We start from the raw sequence: 24,939 nt of genomic DNA, 5'->3' as shown, positions 1-24,939 counted from the left end.
GTCACAAAAAATAATTGATTTTCACATTGACCGCATAAAGGGTCATTTAAGAGAATGGATGTGATTGTACCTGTCAATGCATCAAAATTAAGCTCAAATATAAAATGGGTCATATTATATTAAATTAATGTTAGTGTTCAATTAATAGGTTCATGTGGGTTTGTTGGGGGAGGGGGCCATGTCAAACTCAGCCAAAGAGGGGGGACTAATGAGTAATGAGCTGGATATGGAAGGTGACAAGAAGAGATGTATGATTGTTCTTTTTGGCCATATGATAGAAAGCTATCTGAATATCAGTCCTTCCTACCACTACCACTTGATATCCCATCTGTCAATATGGTTCCCATTTCCCAACTTGTCCACTTCTAGTTTTTCATTTGGTCACCACTCACCACGCAGTCATTAACACAACGAATTTTCACCTTATTTTTCTGTTTCAACCATGAATCATGGGACATACTGTAATAGTTTGGGATAAAGAGTTGATGCCAATGAATAAATCAAATTTTGGCACTATTCTTAATGGTTTGGAGGTTAATATCACATGTTTACACGCTTTTGGTTTGTGTTTTTGACATGCATTACAACCCTATCCTTAACAAACTCAAATACTAACATTCAGTAGTTATTATGTACTTTCTCATGTAAGGCCAAAGACCCTAGGGAATTTGAATCAATTATTAAGGGTATCATAGTTCCGCTGCAACCTGTATCCTTCTCAAGACAACTATTATCACAATACTAACTAAAGCGGTAGTTGGGTTGGCTATTGGTGAGGGAATCCTCCTCGGGTTCCTTCAAAGAAATTAATTAACTAGTAACATCTCATTGTTCCCATGAAAAACTTTAATTTTCTATGGTTGGTGTTTATACAGAAGAAAAGAGCTGTATACACAAATGAACAAGTCTTAAATAGTAGCAAAGAGATTTGGTCGCATGTGGTTTCTACATAAAAGTATCAATATATGTCTAGATATGTAATAGAACGAGACAAAATATAAAAGTGTAGAAAAATCATGAAAGCAGTTGCAAATGTATTATATCATATCATATCACATAATTTCATTTCAGTTAGCTACCATACGATGAGTGATGGTGGTGGATAGATATTTGTTAGCTATAGAAGAGGAACATAGGTTTAAGGAGGTAATTAACTCATGTTACATGATAGTTTTCAAGTCAGTGGATCTGTGGATGGAGTAAATAAGGTCCAACATCAATTCTAATTTAGTAAGAACAAGCTTGAGATAGAATGTTCTATCCATGGCAACCACCCACCTCTCTCAAGCCTATCCAACCAGTTGCATTAAAGATGTTCACGTTCGCATTCAAAATCCACATGAAATGGTTCGCGATCTGTCTCTATAACATTTCAATAAGTGAAAAATTGCTTCAACAAAGAATATACCACTGAGTTGTAATATCAACTAACTCACAAATCAAATGAAGTTAATGTCTCGGTTGGTTAAGATGTCACCTCTCTCTCCAAAATATTAACGTTACTTTCTATTTCTAATATAACACGGATAACATGGGAAAATTTTTTATTTTTACTCTAATAATCCTCATCTTATGAAGCAATTTATATCACTTCGAGCCTAGAACTAGAGGGAAAAACCTCGATCCGGCAACATTGACATATGGTATCAACCGCAAACCATTAATCTATTGCCTCTTCTGTTAAATTGATTACCTAGATGAGATTCTCAAATTTGTGACATGAATTAAAGACCAGCTTGGTCACATCACGTTTCCACAGAAGAGTACATGAGAAGCCTTGAGGCAAAAAAATTATATCAGAAATTATTTCCTATATCTAAAAGCAGAGCACAAGAAAGATTACGAGGAATACAACCAAAGGTTTTACACACAAGTAACCTCCACTTAAAAAGTGAAAGAGAAGCAAGTATTTATGTGAATACAGCTCAATAAAGCAATTCCTCAAATACATGATCTACAGATTGCCCCCACTTTCCATGATACAATTCCAGAAGCTTCTCAGCTGGAGTGATACCTACCATCACAAAAAATCATTAGAAATTTATCAATGAATGAATTATTACAAAAAGCCATGCATAATTTTCAGATAGTAGTGTATTTGTTACTAGATTAACTTATTGTCATTTGCTTTGTGATAGAACCCATAAATCAAGTACCTGTTCTAACCACCTCAGCTACCTCGTTCAAAAATCCTGTTTCTTTAAAGCCTCTTCTTTCCAAGCCATCCTGCAAGACAGCATGCTCTAAGCAACTTTGATTTGATGATAATATCAATAGAAATTTAGAAATAAAAGATAATAGCAGCCAACTTACCCTTGCTAACTGTAGAACTTCTTCAGCAACATGCTTCAGCAGACCGTCTCTAAATGGTGTTTTTAGGCCAGTTATGGGAACCTGCAAAATAGAGCCTCTAAGAGTCAGTAAACTAACATATTACTACTGGGTCTATGGCACGTATAAGTATAATCCTTGGGAGGAAAACAGGAGCACATCTCAGTATCTCAGAGACTGAAATCCTATAATGATTATACTGTATATTTGCTTGTGTAATGTGTCTGCCTGCATTATAAGGGTGCGGAACTTCCAATTCTATTCCTAGGAGGATGAAGATTTACCCACTGCCTTTTCACTATAGTAAAAGGACTAGAGCCGAGGGTAGAATGGGAAAGGGTAGCTGTAAGAAGATTCTCGTAACTAACTCTCCACCCGGCAGAGTGTGAGGGACATGACCCTAGGGGTGCAGAGGAGTGATTTCACATGATTGGAGAGAGAAGAGGAGAGGGTATATAAGTAGCAAAGAGGGAGAGAGTGGGGTAGAAAATTGGTGAGAATCTATATTTGGATTTAGCAGAGAGACTGACTCTACCATAACAACCATTGTCATTTTCTATTTCTACCTATTTGTGTTTCTGTTACAATAATAAAGTACAGGGGAGATCATTCTGATCTACTTATTGTTATTCATTGCTGCTGTAAGTTCCAGTTAAGTGCAGGTACCAGTGTAACAGAAACAGATATTTCTTTTTCCAGATCCCAAATAATGTCTCGAGAATCAACTAGCAGAGCATGAGGACATAGGTTTGCACCTAACTTATAACAGATGCAGAAATGATGAACTATTAGTTGAGGAATTCAAAGCCACTTTGAAAGTGTGGTTTGAATTCAATCCTCTCTCTCCATGAGGGAGCTAGTTGCCAATTAAATGGAAAGAAACGTCATTTTTGACACTGTATCTAACAACTTAAGTTTTGGGTTTGAATAGTACATAGGATAATTACCTTGTTCCTTAGCATTTGCCTTTCCTCCGGAGTCCAATCTGCTGTCATATCTAAAATGTTTTGTAGAGAAACATCATCGTACAATAGCCCTACCTGGCACCATCAGGAAAATTACAATGAGCTTATGATACAGAAAAGCAATTCATAACTTATAAGTGAAGAAATGCATTCTGCAGGCAAACAGAAAAGGCTTGAATATCTAAATAAACACGTTAAAAAGCTTTATGGCAATATATTAAAAACATGATTCCTGCTTGTCTAAGCTAATGCTTAAAATATTTTTGTATAGATAATTGGAGTAGTATGTTTAATGCCACTCACCCAAAGTGCTGGTAAGGCACATAACCTTCTCCATGGCCCTCCATCAGCACCTCTCATCTCCAAATACCTCTTCAGCCTGACCTGAAAGGAATAATGGTAAAAACAGTAGCATAACTAGAAAATGCTTTAAAACCACTGCAAAAGCAACAGATACCAACTAAATAGAGAAATCAAAAAGAAGTTAAGAACAAACCTCAGGAAATATAGTCGTCAAGTGATTCTCCCAATCATTGAGGGTTGGTAATTCACCGGGAAGACAAGGAAGTTTTCCAGCCAAAAAGTCCTGCAATAATACAATAATTAATTCTCTACACACGTTCCAAAATAAATGATGGCAGGGCATAAATTACAAGAACAATAAATTACAAGAAAAATAAAGATAGATGGGAACCCTAAAAGTCATTCCAGTGCAGTCGACATATTTCTTTTTCCGATAGACAAAATACATTGGAACATCAAGAGCATAATCGACGTACTGCTCAAACCTGAAACCATAGAGTAGGAGAGAAACAAGTGGCGGGAGAAATAAATAAATCAGTGAATGAAATAACAGTACTTTAATATTAATGCCTCCTTTTGAATTAAAAGAAACCATAAAGGGAGAGTCAGAATACTCGGGTATAACAGATTATCACTTAAACCTTCATAATTCAAAAACACTCTTACCCGAACGAGTCATCAAAAACAAAGGGGAGCATGCCTGTGCGATCCTTATCAGTGTCAGTCCAAATTTGGCTGTTGAAAGCACATGAAAACCAAATAGGTTACCTTAACATTGCAAAGTGCAAAAAGAGATAACTTCACAAAAAGTTTCAACTTTCGAGTACCTTCTCATACTGACAAAACCATTCGGCTTTCCTTCTGTGAAGGGTGAATTTGCAAAAAGAGCTGTTGCTATCTGTTGTAACAAGAAAAGATATTATATTCCATAGCATTGAATATTTTCCCAAAGGGGAAAAGACTATATGTCAATATCTCTTAATTCTTACGGGCTGCAAAGCTAGGCCAGCGCGAAATTTCCTGATCATATCAGCTTCAGAACTGAAGTCCAGATTGACCTATAAAAGCAAAAGTTCAAAATTATTACTACCAATACAAGAGCTTTTTTTGTCACGAATTGAACTGATTAATTTTCTTTCAGAAGATATTCATTTCACCATGTTCAAATCAGCATTGCTCAAGGATAAATCAGCTCAATGATCGTCACACATCTCACCTGTACAGTACATGTTCTGAACATCATGTCAAGACCAAGGGAACCAACTTTAGGCATGTAATTCCTCATGATATCATATCTTCCCTAAGCCATCAAGATCCAGTCAAAAAGCAAGTAATTAAAGCACTAAACATAAGAAAGAAGCATGGTCAGTGTTCAATTACTATATCAAATAGGCCCAACTATTTTGCCTCCCTTAATATGAGTTGCTAAGCTATGAAGAAAAGGCGGGTTATCAATGGTGATTAAGGAATCAATTAGTAATCTCTTGTATAAAGATATTTCAGGAATAAAAGCTTATATGCCCTGAAACTTGAACTAGCAAGGTAAAGGTCATTCTAGCATGTTACACAATGTGAGGTTATGGTGGAACAAGTATATACATTTCCAAATCCACTCACCCAACCAACAACCCCCCCCCCCCCCTTTCTCTCCCCACAAACACACACACACACACAAAAAGAAAAAGAAAAAAACCATGTGCAAATTAAGTTATGAAGCCATGTGGGCAAATTCCCCTGAACAAAAATAGCAGTTTACATGTTCGAGTCTACATGAATTAAAGTTGTTTCAGTAATTTCATTGCTCAATAAGTTAATGAATATATGCAGCTGCAAAATACGACAGCTATTATATACTAATTACTAAAATGAATAAACCCTAACAAACTCAGTGACAAGTTGACTATTACAGACCCCAGGCCATTCCTTTACATAAATTAGCTGGGTCGTTCATGTGCTCAAAAAATGTCATCACCGGAAGGTTTTCATTCTAGAGAAAGCTGAGAAAGTTTTGCATCTTCAGCCAGTTCATGCACTTAAAAAGATGGGGAGAAAGAGAAACTACCTTTGGCATTATAGGTATGTCTTTGATTCCCCACTTTGGCTGGAAGCCAATACCCAAAAATCCAATGCCCATTTCCTCCGCAACAGCTTTAACCTAGACATACAAATTTTCAGAAATAATTAACAGACCTGAAAGAAATATCGAGGTCACTTACCTGATTACAAGAAAATCAAACATAATGAACTAAACAAAACATGTGGCTGCCAATTATGTTACAATAAAAACAATGCATAGTTAAGATGACAACAGCCAAAAAAATATCAGGCCAATTTCTCCAATGAAATAACAGCGGATTACTTTAGATGTATCCCATAACAAGAATGCACAATTAACCTGATAGAGGTGTGAATTAACTTCAGCACAAGTCTGATGCAAGGTTTCAAGAGGGGCTCCACTAAGCTCAAACTGACCACCTGGCTCCAATGATATGCTCTGCTTCCCCTGATTCACAAACAGCAAACCGGAGCATAGCATCAAGTCTCCAACAGTAAAGAAAAACATTGGGTTGGATGCTTGAATGGATAGCCATCTTAAACAAACAAATGACATTTTAAATCTCCCAAAGAGAAAGAGAAAAAAAAAGAAAAAAAAAAAAAGATAGAAGTTTAACATTCTCATTCGCTCAAATAATAGCTTACCTGTTTGAGTCCAATAATTTTATCACCTTCCATTATTTTATCCCACTCAAATCTCTCAGCAATGCCATTCAACAACTCTGCTATTTGCTCGTACTTCATTGGACGCAAGCTTCCAAACTCAAAGCCGAACTTCTCATGTTCAGTACCTATCCTGCAAGACTACACGAATAAATGATCTCCGATAAAAACACAAACCACTTATCCCATAAGGCCGTAACATACAGTTCACGTTTGGTAACTTCAAGAACTAAAGAAACTTAATAAGGTGCCATAAAAATTGCAAAATGACCAGTTGGGACTCAGCCTCCTAATCCCTACAAGCGAAGAGGCTATTTTCATGATTTGAACATGCGACATTCCGGCCACAATGCGGCAACCTTACCATAGCACTAACCCTCTACAACCACAGTCCACAGAGAAAAAAAGAACAACCTAATATGGCTACTCAAAAAACAAAACAAGATTTTAAATTTAAAAAAAAAAGCCCGAACAAGTACAAATATACACTAACACGGGAAAAAATTAAGTAATGATTGTTCACAACATCTTCGAGAAATGAAAATGAATTCAAATTCAATTCAACATGAATACAAATAAAAATTGGCACCTCCATTTATCCTTGGTCTTGCAACCAGAGGCAAGATAATCCACAAGATCCTTCTTCGTGAGTGGCTCCGCAGCAACCACAGCATCTTCGGTGGGAGGGCTAGCTGCAACAATCATACTACGACCACGCCAACCCTTCTTAGCAGAATCCCAGGAAGAAGGAGAGACAGCAAAGCAAGGTCTCCTCCTAACATTGGACCCATCGAAGCTGTGCCGAAATATGGTGTCATGGCGAATACAGTGTGACGGTGTAGCAGCTCGCGAAACGAAAACCATTGTGCTACCTCTGTTGAAGCAGAAAAAAGATGAAGAGTGAGAGGATAGGAATCGGAATTGGAAATTAACGGATTACGAAATGGATGGAATACATATAAATCAGAGGTGAGAAGGAGGGAATTACTTTATGTTATTGTTTGAAGGGAATTAGGGTTCTGTGGATTGGCGTTTGTGTTGTGTGGTAAAGTGGAAACAGAGTAGAAGCAAATGGAAGAGGAAGAAGAAGAAGAAGAAGAATAAAGGAATAAGCAAAAAAGGGTCTTTGTGTGTTGCAGCTCGTGAGTTCTGAACCGAAAAGCTTGTGTTCTGTTACTTGCTACAAGCTGCACTGATAAAATAGCAATTAAATATATAAGGTAGTATTATTGTGCACGAAAATATGAATATGGACGGGTGTTTTGGTTTGGTTTGAGTTTAAGATAAAATTAGAATCGATTTGATTAAAATATAATTGGTTTAGTTTGGTTTAGATTTGTATTTTTTGTATATGTATCTGAATCAAACTAAATCGATTAAGAATGAATTAGTTTGGTTCGGGTAATTGGGTACTCAATGATTTTGAAATTTATAAAAAAAAAATTAAATTTTTATCTTAAAAATTGAACAAGTACAATAAATGTGTAACATCAATAAAAATAATATAAACATGTTAAACACCAAATACATTAAAAACTAAACTCATTAAAATCCAAACATATTAATAGTGAATAATCTTTATCTAATGGAAATACAAAAGTACAATAGAAATATTAGAAGCTAAATACAAAAGTCTAGTGAATAATCTTTCAAAGAAGCTAAAATCAAAACACATTAAAATCCAAACATTAGAAGTTAAATACAAAAGGACAATAGAAATATTTGTCTAATTTTCAAAGTGTTAGGGTTACGAGTTGTAAAACTCACTAAAAGTCATATTTTTTATTTTTTTATTTAATTAATATATATTCGGGTTTACGGGTTGGCTCGGGTTCCGCACCCCTAGAATTGATATCCAAACCGATTAATAACAAAGGTCATCAGTTTGGTTTGGATTGGACCGACCTGTTGGTTTCAGAACCAATTTAATTAGTTCGGTTCGGGTTCGGACGGGTAATTAAGTACCCGCTACCTGTACTCACTCCTAAATATGGGAGTCATCTATTGTTTGTAGATTGTAGGATTAAGCTGATAAATAAATTTTTGAGAATTTATATTTTGGGTAAATTAATTTTAAAATAAAATATCAACAAAAAAATATTAAAATATTAGGTTTTTATTATTTCGATTCTCTTAATATCTATAAATATTTTTCTATATTATATCATTCTATATAACTTAAAGATTCACAAATATTTTTTTTATTGCTCCTTCTACCCTTTGTAACAATTATCATTTGATTTTGATGATACAAATGATGTGTTAATAAAATACTTTTTCTCTTAAATTTTCCTAATCATAGCCAAACGCACTCTTGGAAGAAGAAAATAAATTAAAAAATAATTAATTATAACTGTGAAAGGAGCAAATTGTCTTTAGATTTTATTCAGAACTGTAATAAGTATATAATAACCTATTTGTATCGACATTATTAATTCTGATGGAAGTAATGTCATGCATGACAATTGATAAACTTTCTTCTTGAGCCACTAAGGCACTAAACATCTCAAAAGTGATATATATCATTATTAGCTGCAAGTGGACTGAGAGTTTGATTGGGTGGTTTTCTATGAAAAATAAATAAATAATTTTTTAAAAATATTTAAAAAAAAAAGTAAAAAAAAATTATATTTAAATATTTTATATAAAAATATATATTTTTTAATAATTATATTTAAATATAAAATATAAAAATATTTTTTAAATATTTAAATAAAAATTTCTTTTAAAAAACTATAAATAATAAATTTTAAAAAAAGATATTTTTTATTTTTTTAATGTTTTTATTTTTACTATTAAAATTTTGTCACACACTAAAAAAAATTGATCTTTTTCTATCAATTTAATAGCATCTAAACAAATACTATAAAAACCCACTTTAATCACGAAACATAATAAATTAAAAATAATGTTAAGTGAATAAATTATTTTATAATTAAGTTCAATTAAATATTTTTATGTTTCTTTTTTTATTCAACTAAAATTTTTTGTTATTAATATTTAAATTATGAACTAATTTAATTATCAAAATAACTTAATCACATAATATTACCAACAACCTCATCCTTGTCATTTTCTTGAGGCAAATTATATAAGCATAATAGTATCAAATTAATAATTTATTAACAGTTCGTATCAAATTAGACAACGTTCTCTTCATAGCAGCCTACTCGTAAAAGCAAAAATATTGTCGAAAAGCAGTAGGAACATTTCAACTTAGATTGCAATGCTTTTGGCCGCTGAGTGCTAAGATTAGTAGAATATAGACAGACAGTGCCGGGTTATGAAAAGGTTTTTAGTGCGCGTACGTGTCTTCGTGAATAGCCATTCTTTTTTGTTGTTGACAGTGAAGTTAAAGGAAAGCGTAGGATTCGCAAATACTTTAGGAAACATTTCAAGTGCATCGAAAGTATCAGTGCTCCAATTGTTTTAACCGTTGATCTAAATTATAAAAAATATATATATTATAAAAAATATATATAATATATATTAATTAAAATCAACGGTTAAAATAACTGGTACACCGGTACTTGAAATGTTTCCAATACTTTATTTGGAATTAATTGAATTTTTTTTCTTTGGTCGCAAGAATAATAGAATATATTTTATCTGAATTCTGAAGACTCTCAACTTGGGCCCTCGCGGTCATCAAAATCTCTAACTCTGATTGTATATTATTCTCTTTGGGCTTCGGCCCTTCTATTGTGGAAAAAAAAAAAAGGCCGTGTGTCGTTACTTTGTGCTTCAGATTCTGTTATGCTAATTCCGCTGCTGCAACAGGAACACTTCTTGATTATCCTCTTCAAACAGCACATGAGATATCAGGCATCGGGTCATAAATTGTAGTTTTGTGTTCATCAACAAATCATTACTAGAGACAAACTTATATTTTACAATACCACTCAAATTGTGTTAAATGCAGCATAGCACCTGTACATGATACCTGAAAGCCATGCTCCTTCGGAACATTTTAATAGTATTTGCAGTATAAAGCTATTCAATGGTAACCTGAAAACATCCAGGTGAAAGTGAAATGATAGAACATCCTAACTAGCGTGCAAAAGAATCTTCCATTGTGGAAGTTTCAACATATGCCATTGTAAGTAGAATTTTGAATTATGAACATTGTAATCAGCATTAAATTCTGAGTTTTACTAACTTTTAACACGGCAAACAAACATGGCCAGTTAGCTAGGTGTTGTACAAGGCGTCGTCTGATACTCGCTGTTAGATATAACATATTACATCTTATATAACCGTTTCATTGTTCAGCAACAAAATATTAAGAGTGGGGAAATACATCCACAAAAGACCTTTATATAACAAACGCAGACACAGCAGTATTTTACCCTTTCTAATAATTTGGTCTTTTACCTTATAGAAGAAACACCACCAAATCAAATCTGAAATTCCCATGCATGTATGTAGTAAAGAAAATACAGCAGTAATAACATGATGATGGTTCAATGCATACCACCTATCATTTTTTTTTTTTAGTTTTTCATTTATTCTGTTTTTCCAATATACACAAGTAACTAATCTCTAACTAATATCATCAAGAATAGATGAAGTTCAATCAACTGTACATTTATAGAATTGACCAATTACCAGAAATTTTCATCAACGGATGATATGTCTGAATCTTCTTCCAGCTCCATCTCCATCACAGGTTCGAATTCAGGTGATTCAATGTCAGCAAGATTCTTCAGATCAACAATCGAAAGCTCGTTTAGGCGCTTGACAACCAAGTCTGCAGCCCCCAATTCATAGACAGGATGCTTGCTAGCCACTGCAACACACTTCATCCGAGCATCATGTGCTGCCTCCACTGTTTGATTTGAGTTTCCAAACACAATGCACCTCTCAGGTATGAAATTTAGGAGCTGCGCTGCGTAAACAAACATCTCTGGATCAGGCTTTCCCCTGTGAACATCCTCTGAGGCTACAATCACACTGAAATTGTCTTCAATACCAATTTGCCCCACAGCAGACTCGAGAGTTTTTCTAGGACGCGTTGAAACCAGTGCCATTGGTATCTTATGATGCATCAGAACGCTCACAAACTCCTTGGACTCAGGCATTAGACTATATATCCCTCCTTGCAAGGCTTGGTAGATTTCTTCCTTTCTGTTAGCCATTCTTCTCATCTGCGCAGGGTCCCTAGACCAGCAAAGAACCTCAGAAATCGCCTGTTCATTCTTCATGCCTTCAATTCTCTTTAGGATGAATGCAGGAGGCGGGGATTTGCCTTCTTCTTGAGAGAGGACCAGCCAAGCTTGCTTCTCAAGATCAGGGTTGTCTTCAATGAGAACCCCCTCCCACTCAAATATGACACCCAACCAGCCACACCCCATCCTCTCTTGTCGAAGCAACGGATTCCGAAGCGAAGGGTTATCTGCTCTATTTGCAGGAGGCCACAAACCAGGCCTTGGATCAAATCCACTATCAAACTTATAATTATCCTTCTTGGGTAATTTGTCTTCTCTATATGAATATGCTTCTCTTGTGAGCTCCACAGCAAGCGCCCTAATTGATGATGACCAGAATCCATGTCCCTTGGATTTTGGCACAGGCAGAGAAACAGCAATCCTTCCACCAAGAAATTCAGTAGTTGGGAACCTACAAGTACTCAAAGATTTGCGTTTACCAGAAACATCTCTTATCAAATTTCCTCCACAGACAGGAAGGTGGCCAAGGAGTGAAGTGGTAGCAATTGATTCAACCATTTTAGCACTTCCCTCTATTCCCTAACCAATTGGAATTGGGTTCAATGCTGACACAGACCCTCTATGGGTCACAGTGATCTTGCACCAAAAAGGAGCCAACTTGAACCGATTCAACTCCAAAGAAACCTACCAAACCAATTATTCAACGCTGAATTTCGACTTCGATTTCCAGAACAAGGAGCAACGAGAAACCCAAACTATAATAACGAAAAATACTCCATCTTGGGAACAAGAAAGTCAAGGAAGAGCAGATTTTCACAGCGAAATCGCAACTTTATCTTTGTACAAATCCCTTAACAAAAGAAAACCAAGCATATTCATTACTCAAATCACCCAATTAACCAAAGGAAAACGGACGTAACAGTAGAAAATTGAACCAAGAAAGAGAACAAAAAAAAACGAAGAAAAAAATGCAAAGAAATGTACAATTATAGATGGAATAGAAGCTTCGGAACCACGAATCAACCAAAGATTGAAAAAGGTGTTGCAAATAGAGAGAAAACTAACCTGAGAACGAAAGGAAGTGGAAAAGGATCAGAAGAAACTTGAGGGCCACGAAGAGATGAATTTTGATATTAGTTTGGAGAAGCTTTTTTTCTACGTTTCCTTTTTCTTTATTTTCTCTGGGGTTTGTGTTTGTTTATGATTGTTTTTTGAGACAAGTGTGGCTTATATATTTTACCGAAATAAAAATGAAAAAAACAGAAGGGAAGAGAAAATGTATAAGGAAATAGAGAAAGGACACGCAAGGTATCAGAAATTGCATACCGAACCGTCCACGATGGCTATATCCAGCGGTCGTTACTTACACGTGTCGGTCATACAGTGGATCATCTTTCCCCATTTTGTGTCACTCCTCCCGGTGGCTCTTATCACGGCTTCTTTTTCAGTTATTTTGTTAAGTTAATAACATTATAGAAGGATTTTACTATATATATATATATATATATATATATATATATATATATATATATATATATATATTTTTTTTTTTGGAGAATTAGGTGTTTTTTTATGGATGTTAGATTATTTTGGGATATATACTTATATTTGTATATTTATTTATATTCCAATCGGTCTTAGCTTCGCAAGTTACATTTGAAATTTGATATTCTATATTTTTAGTACTCGACTCTTTGTATATATTCTATGTCTTATCTTTATCTTTTTTTCGGTTTTACGTTTTTAAGTATAATGTACTTTTTTTCGCGGTTTTTGTTTAAATTTTTTTAAGGTTCCTAATTACAAATTTCTTCAACTACATTTATGTATATATTATATTTGGGAAAGTATTAGAAATCAATACTAATTGTGTACAATGTGCACAATGGATTTAAAAAAAATAAAATTATAATTAAAAATTAGATTATTAATTAATTATTTCATTTCAAATTTTAAAATTTGAAAAATTAGGATTAGTATTTAAACTTATTCACAATACATACAGTTATTTCTAATCTTACCGTAACCTTCAATACACATTCAAAACTCACCGTCATCTTCTCCGGTCCTCACCTCGCATCACTGAATTCCTCGTCGGCCATACCGACGCCGCCGCCTCCTCCCACCGACACCGTCCTCACCTTTGCCGGTCAGTCCGATGCGCCTCGCACTCCAACGCTCAGCCTAACGTTACTGCCGCTTTTTCGCGTGCCTCTCTTTCGAACCGGCTTCGCTTTCTCCCCTTCCTTCAAGCCTCTTCTCACCAATGATACTACCATGTTCTTCTTCTTTTGATCCAAGCATAATTAGCTTCTTTTATATTTGAGCCCTATGCTTCACAACAGTGCCACTTTCGTCATGCCTAGTCCTTCAAAATTATGTTTATAATAGTTGTTTCTTCTGTTTATTCATCTTCTTTTTCTTCTATTTTAATGGTCAATTTAGGTTGGTCATTTTAGTATGTATGTGGATGGTTATTTTAATTCTTATATAGATGATTATTTTGATTGGATTGGGTTTAGTTATATATAATTAAAATATGTTAGATGTTCAATTCATTAGGTATGCGGATGATTATTTTTATCCTTAAGTGGATGGTTATTTTTACTAAGGGTGAGTGGCGTGTGGCAAGCCAAGTAATGACGGTGAAATGCAATGATTATTGATGAAGGTAGGGTGGAGGTTGAAAAAGAAAAGAGTATTGAAGTGAAATGTTTTAGTAAATTAGGATTTCATATAATTATTTTTTTGAAATAACTAACTGGATTTTTTAAAAATTTAAAATTTGAAATTGGAGAATTCGAAATTTAAAAATTAATGTGAAATAACTGAATGAAAGTTTTTAAAGTTATTATTTACTTTTATTGGACTAAATAACTAACCCATTGTACATATTGTCAAGATTCTTCATTGGCTCCGTAGTGGAATTCATTATATTTTTTTCAGAGATTGTAATACCACACCACCTCTCAAGACAGATCCAGAAAAAATTAACAATGGGGGCAAAAATATATAAAGTAAAATTGATGTATAGATATTTTATTATATCTTTTTTTCACAGTATATTCTAACATAACAGATCAAGGATAAATCTGTTGTGGATTTGAACTTCATTTAAGAGTGTGTTATCATTCAATAAATTATTATATATACAAAATAAAATTTAAATTCTTGACACTTGCTTAAATGAACTACTAATATTCTAAGACATATTTCAAATAACTCCTAATTAGATAGTATCATGAAACTAATTATCATTCTTTTTTAGTTAACTTATTTATTTATTTTAGGAATAAATATAATATAAAAAAAATAAATATTAACATTTACATATAATTATATTTTTTTTATCAAAATCTTTGTGGGGCAAATACCCCCTTGCTTTTACTTAGATCCGTGCCTGCCATCTCTATTTTACGACTTAAGTGTAAAGCTCTGTATAGTAGTTAAGGTGTTACATTTGCTTATCTTATACACAATAAATATATTAAAAACTAAATTTTATATTTTTCCTAAAAAAATTAATTAATAATATTAAAACACATATTAATATAATTTACATTAAAAATATTCATGTCACTATATGTATTTTATAAATAAATTTTATATTTTTAGTTAGAATTAATTTTTATATAATATAAAATTTACATTAAAAATAAAAATAATTTTTTGTATTCATTAGGTAAATAATTATCAATTGAATAAATGTAATTAAAGGTGTATTGTGAACATATTGATGGGCGAAAAATTGAATTCACACAACTAACCGACAAGTGTACCGAGTCGCATCAAGTAGTAAAATTCACCAGAGTGAGATCGATCTCACAGGGATTGATGGATCAAGTAATTTTTAGTTGGGTGATGAATTTAGTTAAGCTGCCAGTGGTGATTTGGGTGAGAATTGATTAAAAGAATGTAAATTGCAAGAGAATTAAAATACAAAATATAAATTAACAGAAACTTAAATTGCATAAACTTAAAAACCAAGAAATTAAAAGAGCTAAATCTTAAATTATAAGATATGTAAATAACTGAATCTTAAAATGCAAGAAAGTAAAATTGCAGAATCTAAATTGTAAGAAAACTTAAATTGCATGAATTATAAAGGAAATTCGGTGCAGGGAATCAAAACGGCAATAACAATTGAAATTTAAGTGGAAACAAGAGATATCTAAATTGAAGAAATTCAAAGAAAATGATTCATCAAGGATTGGAGATATCATAATCCATCATGAATCAATTGGGTTTCAACTCCTTTCTCAATCATATGTATAGATCTATGGCGGATTGAAATTGATTGGATCCCAATTCCTTGGCAATCCAATCTCTCTAATCAAAATCAATCTTGCCAATTCCTTGATCTAATTGTTATGAGAAGAGTTAGAGCACATTCTCTTATCCATAAACCACACAAATTCTCAAAATCTCAATTCCTCCCGAATGGTATTGGTTAAGAGAATTGTGAAGGATAGAGCTCCAAGTCTAATGTAGGTGATTCTCCTTCCGAGGCTCACACCCACATTCAATTGAATTAAACCCCCTTTTGGAGTGAATAATTCACAATGAAGCAGAAGATATCCTATAGCTACACAATTGAATTGAGAAGAAGAAGAATTTCATTGATTCATTAGAATTACAATAGAGCTCCTCCCTGTAATGAATTTGGGGTTTAGTTCATCATTGCTCAAATCAAAACAGAAAATAAAGAAGTGCAGAAAAATTGCAGAAGAGAAAATACAAAGAGAATGCAGAATTTCCAAATTGGGATCCTCTCCTTCTCTAGCCTACCAACCCCCTTCTAAATCGAATTTTCTTTTATTTATACACTTTTCAATTCAGTCTTCAAGTCCTTGGATTGGGCTTTGGCTTTGTTGAAGCAAGCAAGAATGGATCTCAGTGTTACTGAGGATGGACGTTGGCCAATTAACATTTTTGCTTTTCATTCTGCTAAAAAATGAGTGCTACTTGTGGTGACGTTTGCCTCAACGTTGGGGAACCAACGTTACATTCAACGTTGCTGACTTGTGCGTATGCACACTGCCTTGTGCGTGCACACACCTTTAAGTTTTTCTATGTGTGCGTACGCACACAAGGCATTCTGGGCCGCTTGAATTTTTAAGAGCTATCGAAGGTGTTGGACCAAACGTTGGACTGCGAACGTTTCTTCAAACTCTGTCACTTGTGCGTATGCACGCTGCCTTGTGCGTGTGCACACTGTCCCTTTTTCTTCTTGTGCGTACGCACACTATGCTGTGCGTACGCACACATAGCAGACTTTTTAGCTCCAGCTTTTGAGCCTCTGTCGCGGACATTTGACCCATCGTTGGACTGCCAACGTTGCCTCCAACGTTGCTACTTGTGCGTGCGCACACTGCCTTGTGCGTGCGCACACTCTGAATTTTTCTTCTTGTGCGTATGCACACTTTGCTGTGCGTACACACACATGGTAATTTTCACAATTCTAGAATTGAGTCCCCTTTGAAGATGTTGGAGGTAACGTTGGTGATCCAACGCACCCTCCAACGTTGGCACCAACAGTAGCATATGTTGCAGCCTCTTCCACCAACATTTGAGACAACGTTGGTGAGATAACTTGGCCACCAACGTTGCTTCCTCTTCTTCCTTCCATGGCCATTTTTCCTTGCTTTTCCATGCCTATCATCAATTAACATATGCATCAAAGCTTTGCTATATTCACAAGATTTGCACCATTCATAACATACATCAAGTAAAATTAGGATAAAACCTTGTGAAAAAGCACATAAACACTCATGTTTAATTGAACCAAGAAATGCATGAAATTCCAATCCAATTACTTACTTATTGTACAAGAGAGTGTATGAAACCTAATGAAAACAAGTAGAAAATGCTTGTGAAACTAGCATAAGATGACTTGTTATCACAACACCAAACTTAAATCTTGCTTGTCCCCAAGCAAGCAGTAAAACCTAAGAGAAATGAATGAAAACAGATAAGCATATATGTCCTTATTTGAGAGTATTCAGTCTAAGTTCATGGGGTTTCATGCAGGATCTGTTTGAAGCTCTACTTCTGTTGGTTTCCAGGTTTGAATTGTCCTTTTAAGTGTTAACTATTGGTTGCTGCTGTGAACCTTGTTATTTATACATCCTTTGTGTTTGATTCTTTTTTTTGTTTTTCTTCTGCTGAGAAACTTATTCCTCAATTGCAGCTTAGTGTCATGTGTTGCAGCAGCTTTTTAGCTTTGTTTTTCAGTCAACACATATTCACCACAGACACTTGGCTCACAATTTTTCTTAAAAACATTGATGCCCAGCACTTCTTTGGGTCACTAAATGCCTTGTAGCTAGGTTGCTCTTGATAAGGACTTTCGGTTGATAATCTCAGATTCGTTAACCCAAGTTACCAAGTTTTAAAATACTCCTTAGAACCTAATTATTCAAGCAGATCCTAGTACAAAAGCACCATAGGCATGTGTCTTAAGGTCCAAGCTATTGGTGTCTAGCTTTATTCTATGTTTTTGTTGCCAATTTTTTTGCTTTTCTTCATTTCCTTCTTACTTTTCTTTCCAAGGATATTTATTTACTAAAGGTTTCACAAACAGTCCTAAGTTCATACTTAAAAAGGACACTCTACCCTTCATCTTTATTAGTAAGCTTACTAAACAATCTACAGATACCACCACTGAACATTATTCTCATTCCTATCAAATTGGACAATTTCACTTTCTATTTCAGTATCTTCTTTTATTTATGCAAAGGGGAACAAGACATATATTTAAGAAGATAAAAATGAAACAGACACTTAGACTAGAACATTTAGTTGACAAATAAAAAGTCAGTAAACAAACAGAATGCAAACAATTTAAACTAATCAGCAGGGGTACATCTAGACTTCCAACTAAAGCATTTCAAATCAGAGGAAATTGAGTAACAATACAACCTCTTGGTGGTGTCTTCTAGCTTTCCCTTTTTCATCATCATCCATAGCTTTTATATCCCTCTTTGTATCATTGGATAATGGTGCATAGTTCTTCCAAGAGATTGATTGAATTCCTACAATGTTATTGAAAGTTGCTTGTTTCTCAAGCACTTGAAAGATGGTTATCATACATGAATGGTTATAGGCTTTTGAACCTAATTTGGTGTGCAAACACCAAACTTAGTTCCCTGTCACTATCTATTACGCAGTAAATTGGTTACATACATGAAACCTTGTGCTTTTATTAAAGAAAACAAACTATGAACTAGAAAGCAAACAATGGTTAAGTAGTTTCCCTAATTGTTTGGAGTTAGTGACTAATCATGCTAAAGGTTGAAATTTGTTTTCAACAAAATTTTTGGTGGAACACCAAACTTAGCATTCTACATTCATCCTTGAATTGTTTTGGTGTGCAACACCAAACTTAGCTCCTTGCAATATAGGTAAATATACTTAACTCTTTTATTGAAATAGCTAAGGAAAGAAAACTACCTCTGGTTGGGTTGCCTCCCAACAAGCGCTCTTTTAATGTCATTAACTTGACATCCTTCATTCTTGTTTAACTCAATTCATGAATACTTTCCTCTTTGTTCCAAGGCCTTCATAAGTAATGCTTTGCTCTGTGACCATTTACTGTGAATGTGTCCTTTGTAGCTTCATTCATAAGTTCAAGGCTTCCATGTGGGAAAACCTTAGTTACCAGATAAGGGCCAGTCCATTTAGACTTGAGTTTTCCAGAGAAAATCTTGAGCCTAGAGTTATATAATAGAACTTGTTGTCTTGGCTCAAACTCTCTTTTTGAGATTTTCTTGTCATGCCATCTTTTAACTCTCTCCTTGTATATCTTAGCATTCTCATAAGCTTCCAACCTAAATTCATCCAGTTTATTGAGTTGCAACAACCTTTTCTCTCCTGCTGCTTGGGAGTCAAGATTGAGGAGCTTAGTGGCCCAGAAAGCTTTATGTTCGAGTTCCACAGGAAGGTGACAGGATTTGCCATAAATCAGCTGAAAGGGTGACTTCCCAATTGGAGTTTTGGATGCAGTTCTATATGCCCAGAGGGTATCATCCAACTTTCTTGCCCAGTCTTTCCTTGTGACCCCAACTGTCTTTTCTAAAATTCTCTTCAGCTCTCTGTTTGCCAATTCAGCCTGACCATTAGTTTGAGGGTATATGGTGTGGCCACTTTGTGAACTACCCGTATTTGTGGAGCAGCTTTTCTATTTATCTAATACAAAAGTGGCTGCCACCATCACTGATAAGGCCTTTAGGCACCCCATATCTGGTGAAAATGTGTCTCTTAAGGAACTGAAGAACAATTGGTGCATCACAGATAGTTGTTGCTGTGGCCTCTATCCATTTGGAGATATATTCCACTGCTACCAGTATGTATTTGAAGGAATATGATGGGAGAAACGGTCCCATGAAATCTATTCCCTATAGATCAAACAGCTCTACTTCCAAAATGAAATTTTGAGGCATTTCAGTCCTCCTTGTTAGTTCACCAGCTCTTTGACATTCATTGCATTGGTGCACAAATTCTCTAGCATCTTTGAATATAGTTGGCCAATAGAATCCACTTTGAAGCACTTTAGTAGCTGTTCTTTCTGGCCCAAAGTGTCTACCATAAGCTGAACTATGACAATGCCACAGTATGCCTCTCATCTTATTTTCAGGAATACACCTTCTGATCATTCCATCTGGACATTTCTTGAATAGGAAGGGCTCATCCCACAAAAATTTTTTGGCTTCATTAAGTAGCTTTTTCACTTGTTGCTTGGTGAATTCTTAGGGAATCTTCCTTCCAACCTTGTAGTTTGCAATATCAGCAAACCAAGGTGCTTGTTGGGTTTGAAGAAAATGTTCGTCTGGGAACTTCTCATTCACTGGTTGTGGTATATCTTGGTTGGTTTCTTATGGTAATCTTGACAAATGGTCTGCAACTTGGTTCTCGCTTCCTTTCCTATCCCTCACTTCAATGTCAAATTCTTGTAGCAATAGCACCCACCTGATAAGTCTTGGCTTTGCATCCTGTTTAGACATGAGATACTTGAGAGCAACATGATTAGTATATACTACAACTTTTGAACCAATCAAATATTGTCTAAATTTATCAAATGCATACACAATTGCCAAGAGTCCTTTTTCTGTGGTGGTATAATTTTTTTGTGCCTCATTTAACACCTTGCTTGCATAGTATATAACATGATGCAGCTTGTCTTTCTTTTGTTCCAATACAGCACCAATTGCAACATCACTTGCATCACACATTAGTTTAAAAGGAAGTCCCCATTCTGGGGGTGTAATGATTGGTGCTGTAGTGAGTTTCTTTTTCAAGGTTTCCAAGGCATGCTTACAGTTATCATCAAAGATTAAAGGATTGTCATCCACTAGCAAATTTCTTAGTGGTTTGGCTATTTTCGAAAAATCCTTTATGAACCTTCTGTAAAACCTAGCATGCCCAAGAAAACTTCTCACTGCTTTTACATTGAAAGGTGTAGGAAACTTTTCTACGATCTCTATCTTAGCTCTGTCAACCTCTATACCTGGTGCACGAAATTGTGATCAATACTTTTCACAACTCAAATAATCCCCGGTAATGAATCCAAAAACTTGGTGTTCAATACCATGACATAAACACAACTTCGCACAACTAACCAGCAAGTGCACTGGGTCGTCCAAGTAATAAACCTTACGCGAGTAAGGGTCGATCCCACGGAGATTGTTGGTATGAAGCAAGCTATGGTCACCTTGTAAATCTTAGTCAGGCATACTCAAATGGGTATGGGTGATATACGAATAAAACATAAAGATAAAGATAGAGATACTTATGTAATTCATTGGTGAGAACTTCAGATAAGCGTATGAAGATGCTTTGTCCCTTCCGTCTCTCTGCTTTCCTACTGTCTTCATCCAATCCTTCTTACTCCTTTCCATGGCAAGCTGTATGTTGGGCATCACCGTTGTCAATGGCTACAGTCCCGTCCTCTCAGTGAAAATGTTCAACGCACCCTGTCACGGCACGGCTATCCAGCTGTCGGTTCTCGATCATGTCGGAATAGAATCCAGTGATTCTTTTGCGTCTGTCACTAACGCCCCACAATCGCGAGTTTGAAGCTCGTCACAGTCATTCAATCATTGAATCCTACTCAGAATACCACAGACAAGGTTTAGACCTTCCGGATTCTCTTGAATGCAGTCATCAATTCTAGCTTATACCACGAAGATTCCGGTTAAAGAATCCAAGAGATATCTACCCAATCTAAAGTAGAACGGAGGTGATTGACAGTCACGCGTTCATAGGTGAGAATGATGATGAGTGTCACGGATCATCACATTCATCAAGTTGAAGAACAAGTGATATCTTGGAACAAGAACAAGCTGAATTGAATAAAAGAACAATAGTAATTGCATTAATACTCGAGGTACAGCAGAGCTCCACACCTTAATCTATGGTGTGTAGAAACTCCACCGTTGAAAATACATAAGAACAAGGTCTAGGCATGGCCGTGAGGCCAGCCTCCCAAAGAGGGTTCAATCATAAAAACATGATCAAAAGATAAAAATAACAATAGCAAAAGGTCCTATTTATAGAGAACTAGTAGCTTAAGGTTTACAAAGATGAGTAAATGACATAAAAATCCACTTCTGGGCCCACTTGGTGTGTGCTTGGGCTGAGCATTGAAGCATTTTCGTGTAGAGACTCTTCTTGGAGTTAAATGCCAGCTTTTGTGCCAGTTTGGGCGTTTAACTCCCATTCTTGTGCCAGTTTCGGCGTTTAACGCCGGGCAGTTTTGGGCTGATTTGGAACGCCGGTTTGGGCCATCAAATCTTGGGCAAAGTATAGACTATTAGAAGCCCATTTACTCCGAAATTTAGACAAAAATGGAATTGTTACCCTCGGATCTTGGGTAGAGACGGGCGATATTTTAGTTCATTGCTGGAAAGCCCAGGATGTCTACTTTCCAACGCCGTTGAGAGCGCGCCAATTGGGCTTCTGTAGCTCCAAAAAATCCACTTCGAGTGCAGGGAGGTCAGAATCCAACAACATCTGTAGTCCTTTTCAGTCTCTGAATTAGATTTTTGCTCAGGTCCCTCAATTTCAGCCAGAAAATACCTGAAATCACAGAAAAACACACAAACTCATAGTAAAGTCCAGAAAAGTGAATTTTAACTAAAAACTAATAAAAATATACTAAAAACTAACTGAAACATACTAAAAATATACTAAAAACAATGCCAAAAAGCGTATAAATTATCCGCTCATCACAACACCAAACTTAAAATTGTTGCTTGTCCCCAAGCAACTGAAAATCAAATAAGATAAAAAGAAGAGAATATGCAATGAATTTCAAAAACATCTATGATGATCAGTATTAATTAGATGTGCGGGGCTTTTAGCTTTTTGCCTCTGAACAGTTTTGGCATCTCACTCTATCCTTTGAAATTCAGAATGATTGGCTTCTTTAGGAACTCAGAATCCAGATAGTGTTATTGATTCTCCTAGTTAAGTGTGATGATTCTTGAACACAGCTACTTTATGAGTCTTGGCCGTGGCCCAAAGCACTCTGTCTTCCAGTATTACCACCGGATACATACATGCCACAGACACATAATTGGGTGAACCTTTTCAGATTGTGACTCAGCTTTGCTAGAGTCCCCAATTAGAGGTGTCCAGGATTCTTAAGCATACTCTTTTTGCCTTGGATCACAACTTTATTTCTTTCTTTTTTTCTTTTTTTCTTTTTTCGTTTTTATTTCTTTTCTTTTTTTTTCGCTTCTTTTTTTTTTGTATTCACTGCTTTTTCTTGCTTCAAGAATCATTTTTATGATTTTTCAGATCCTCGGTAACATGTCTCCTTTTTCATCATTCTTTCAAGAGCCAACCAATCATGAACAACAAATTCAAAAGACATATGCACTGTTTAAGCATACATTCAGAAAATAAAAGTGTTGCCACCACATCAAAATAATTAATCTGTTATAAAATCTAAAATTCATGCAATTCTTTTCTTTTTCAATTAAGAACATTTTTCATTTAAGAAAGGTGATTGATTCATAGGACATTCATAACTTTAAGGCATAGACACTAATGATCACAAGACACAAACATAGATAAACATAAGCATAATTTTCGAAAAATAGGAAAATAAAGAACAAGGAGATTAAAGAACGGGTCCACCTTAGTGATGGCGGCTTGTTCTTCCTCTTGAGGATAGTATGGAGTGCTTGAGCTCCTCAATGTCTCTTCTTTGCCTTTGTTGCTCCTCTCTCATGATTCTTTGATCTTCTCTAATTTCATGGAGGAGGATGGAATGTTCTTGGTGCTCCACCCTTAGTTGTCCCATGTTGGAACTCAATTCTCCTAGGGAGGTGTTAATTTGCTCCCAATAGTTTTGTGGAGGAAAGTGCATCCCTTGAGGCATCTCAGGGATTTCATGATGAGTGGGATCTCTTGTTTGCTCCATCCTTTTCTTAGTGATGGGCTTGTCCTCATCAATGAGGATGTCTCCTTCTATGTCCACTCCAACTGAATAACAGAGGTGACAAATGAGATGAGGAAAGGCTAACCTTGCCAAGGTAGAGGACTTGTCCGCTACCTTATAGAGTTCTTGGGCTATAACCTCATGAACTTCTACTTCCTCTCCAATCATGATACTATGAATCATGATGGCCCGGTCTATAGTAACTTCGGACCGGTTGCTAGTGGGAATGATTGAGCGTTGGATAAACTCCAACCATCCCCTAGCCATAGGTTTGAGGTCATGCCTTCTCAGTTGAACCGGCTTTCCTCTTGAATCTCTCTTCCATTGAGCGCCCTCTTCACATATGTCTGTGAGGACTTGGTCCAACCTTTGATCAAAGTTGACCCTTCTAGTGTAGGGGTGTTCATCTCCTTGCATCATGGGCAAGTTGAATGCCAACCTTACATTTTCCGGACTAAAATCTAAGTATTTCCCCCGAACCATTGTAAGCCAATTCTTTGGGTTCGGGTTCACACTTTGATCATGGCTCTTGGTGATCCATGCATTGGCATAGAACTCTTGAACCATTAAGATTCCGACTTGTTGAATGGGGTTGGTAAGAACTTCCCAACCTCTTCTTCTAATCTCATGTCGGATCTCCGGATATTCACTCTTTTTGAGTTTAAAAGGGACCTCGGGGATCACCTTCTTCAAGGCCACAACTTCATAGAAGTGGTCTTGATGCACCCTTGAGATGAATCTCTCCATCTCCCATGACTCGGAGGTGGAAGCTTTTGCCTTCCCTTTCCTCTTTCTAGAGGTTTCTCCGACCTTGGATGCCATAAATGGTTATGGAAAAACAAAAAGCAATGCTTTTACCACACCAAACTTAAAAGGTTTGCTCGTCCTCGAGCAAAAGAAGAAAGAAGAGAGTAGAAGAAGAAGAAATAGAGGAGAGGGAGATGGCTTTGTGGTTCGGCCAAAGGGGGAAAAGTAATGTTTAGGGTGTGTGAAAATGAAGGAGTGAAGA

The 24,939-nt window shown here is 35.6% G+C and overlaps 2 protein-coding genes across 2 annotated transcripts; both read right to left on the bottom strand.

Annotated features, from left to right (window-relative positions):
• Nucleotides 1–1,639: 1,639 nt before the first annotated feature.
• Nucleotides 1,640–7,563, bottom strand: LOC130968427 (glutamate--cysteine ligase, chloroplastic). The gene is made up of 16 exons (XM_057893691.1): nucleotides 7,306–7,563; nucleotides 6,907–7,191; nucleotides 6,300–6,450; nucleotides 5,995–6,102; nucleotides 5,662–5,754; nucleotides 4,816–4,899; nucleotides 4,589–4,657; nucleotides 4,427–4,497; nucleotides 4,266–4,334; nucleotides 3,991–4,084; nucleotides 3,793–3,882; nucleotides 3,600–3,680; nucleotides 3,279–3,371; nucleotides 2,314–2,394; nucleotides 2,157–2,226; nucleotides 1,640–2,014 (listed from the first exon to the last, which is right to left on the bottom strand). Exons 2-16 carry the CDS (start codon nucleotides 7,179–7,181, stop codon nucleotides 1,926–1,928), a joined length of 1,518 nt encoding a protein of 505 aa, XP_057749674.1. The 5' UTR covers nucleotides 7,182–7,191; nucleotides 7,306–7,563; the 3' UTR covers nucleotides 1,640–1,925.
• Nucleotides 7,564–10,714: 3,151 nt separating this feature from the next.
• LOC130968926 (5-amino-6-(5-phospho-D-ribitylamino)uracil phosphatase, chloroplastic) lies at nucleotides 10,715–12,762 on the bottom strand. Its single transcript, XM_057894433.1, has 2 exons — nucleotides 12,551–12,762; nucleotides 10,715–12,335 (listed from the first exon to the last, which is right to left on the bottom strand). The coding sequence occupies exon 2, from the start codon at nucleotides 12,041–12,043 to the stop codon at nucleotides 10,922–10,924; it is 1,122 nt and encodes a 373-aa protein (XP_057750416.1). The 5' UTR covers nucleotides 12,044–12,335; nucleotides 12,551–12,762; the 3' UTR covers nucleotides 10,715–10,921.
• Nucleotides 12,763–24,939: the final 12,177 nt, after the last annotated feature.

The sequence above is a fragment of the Arachis stenosperma genome, chromosome 3, assembly GCF_014773155.1.
Source record: "Arachis stenosperma cultivar V10309 chromosome 3, arast.V10309.gnm1.PFL2, whole genome shotgun sequence".
NCBI classification, from domain to species: domain Eukaryota; kingdom Viridiplantae; phylum Streptophyta; class Magnoliopsida; order Fabales; family Fabaceae; genus Arachis; species Arachis stenosperma.
The sequence above is the reverse complement of the archived record's forward strand: the minus strand, read 5'-3'. Positions and strand labels throughout refer to the sequence as shown.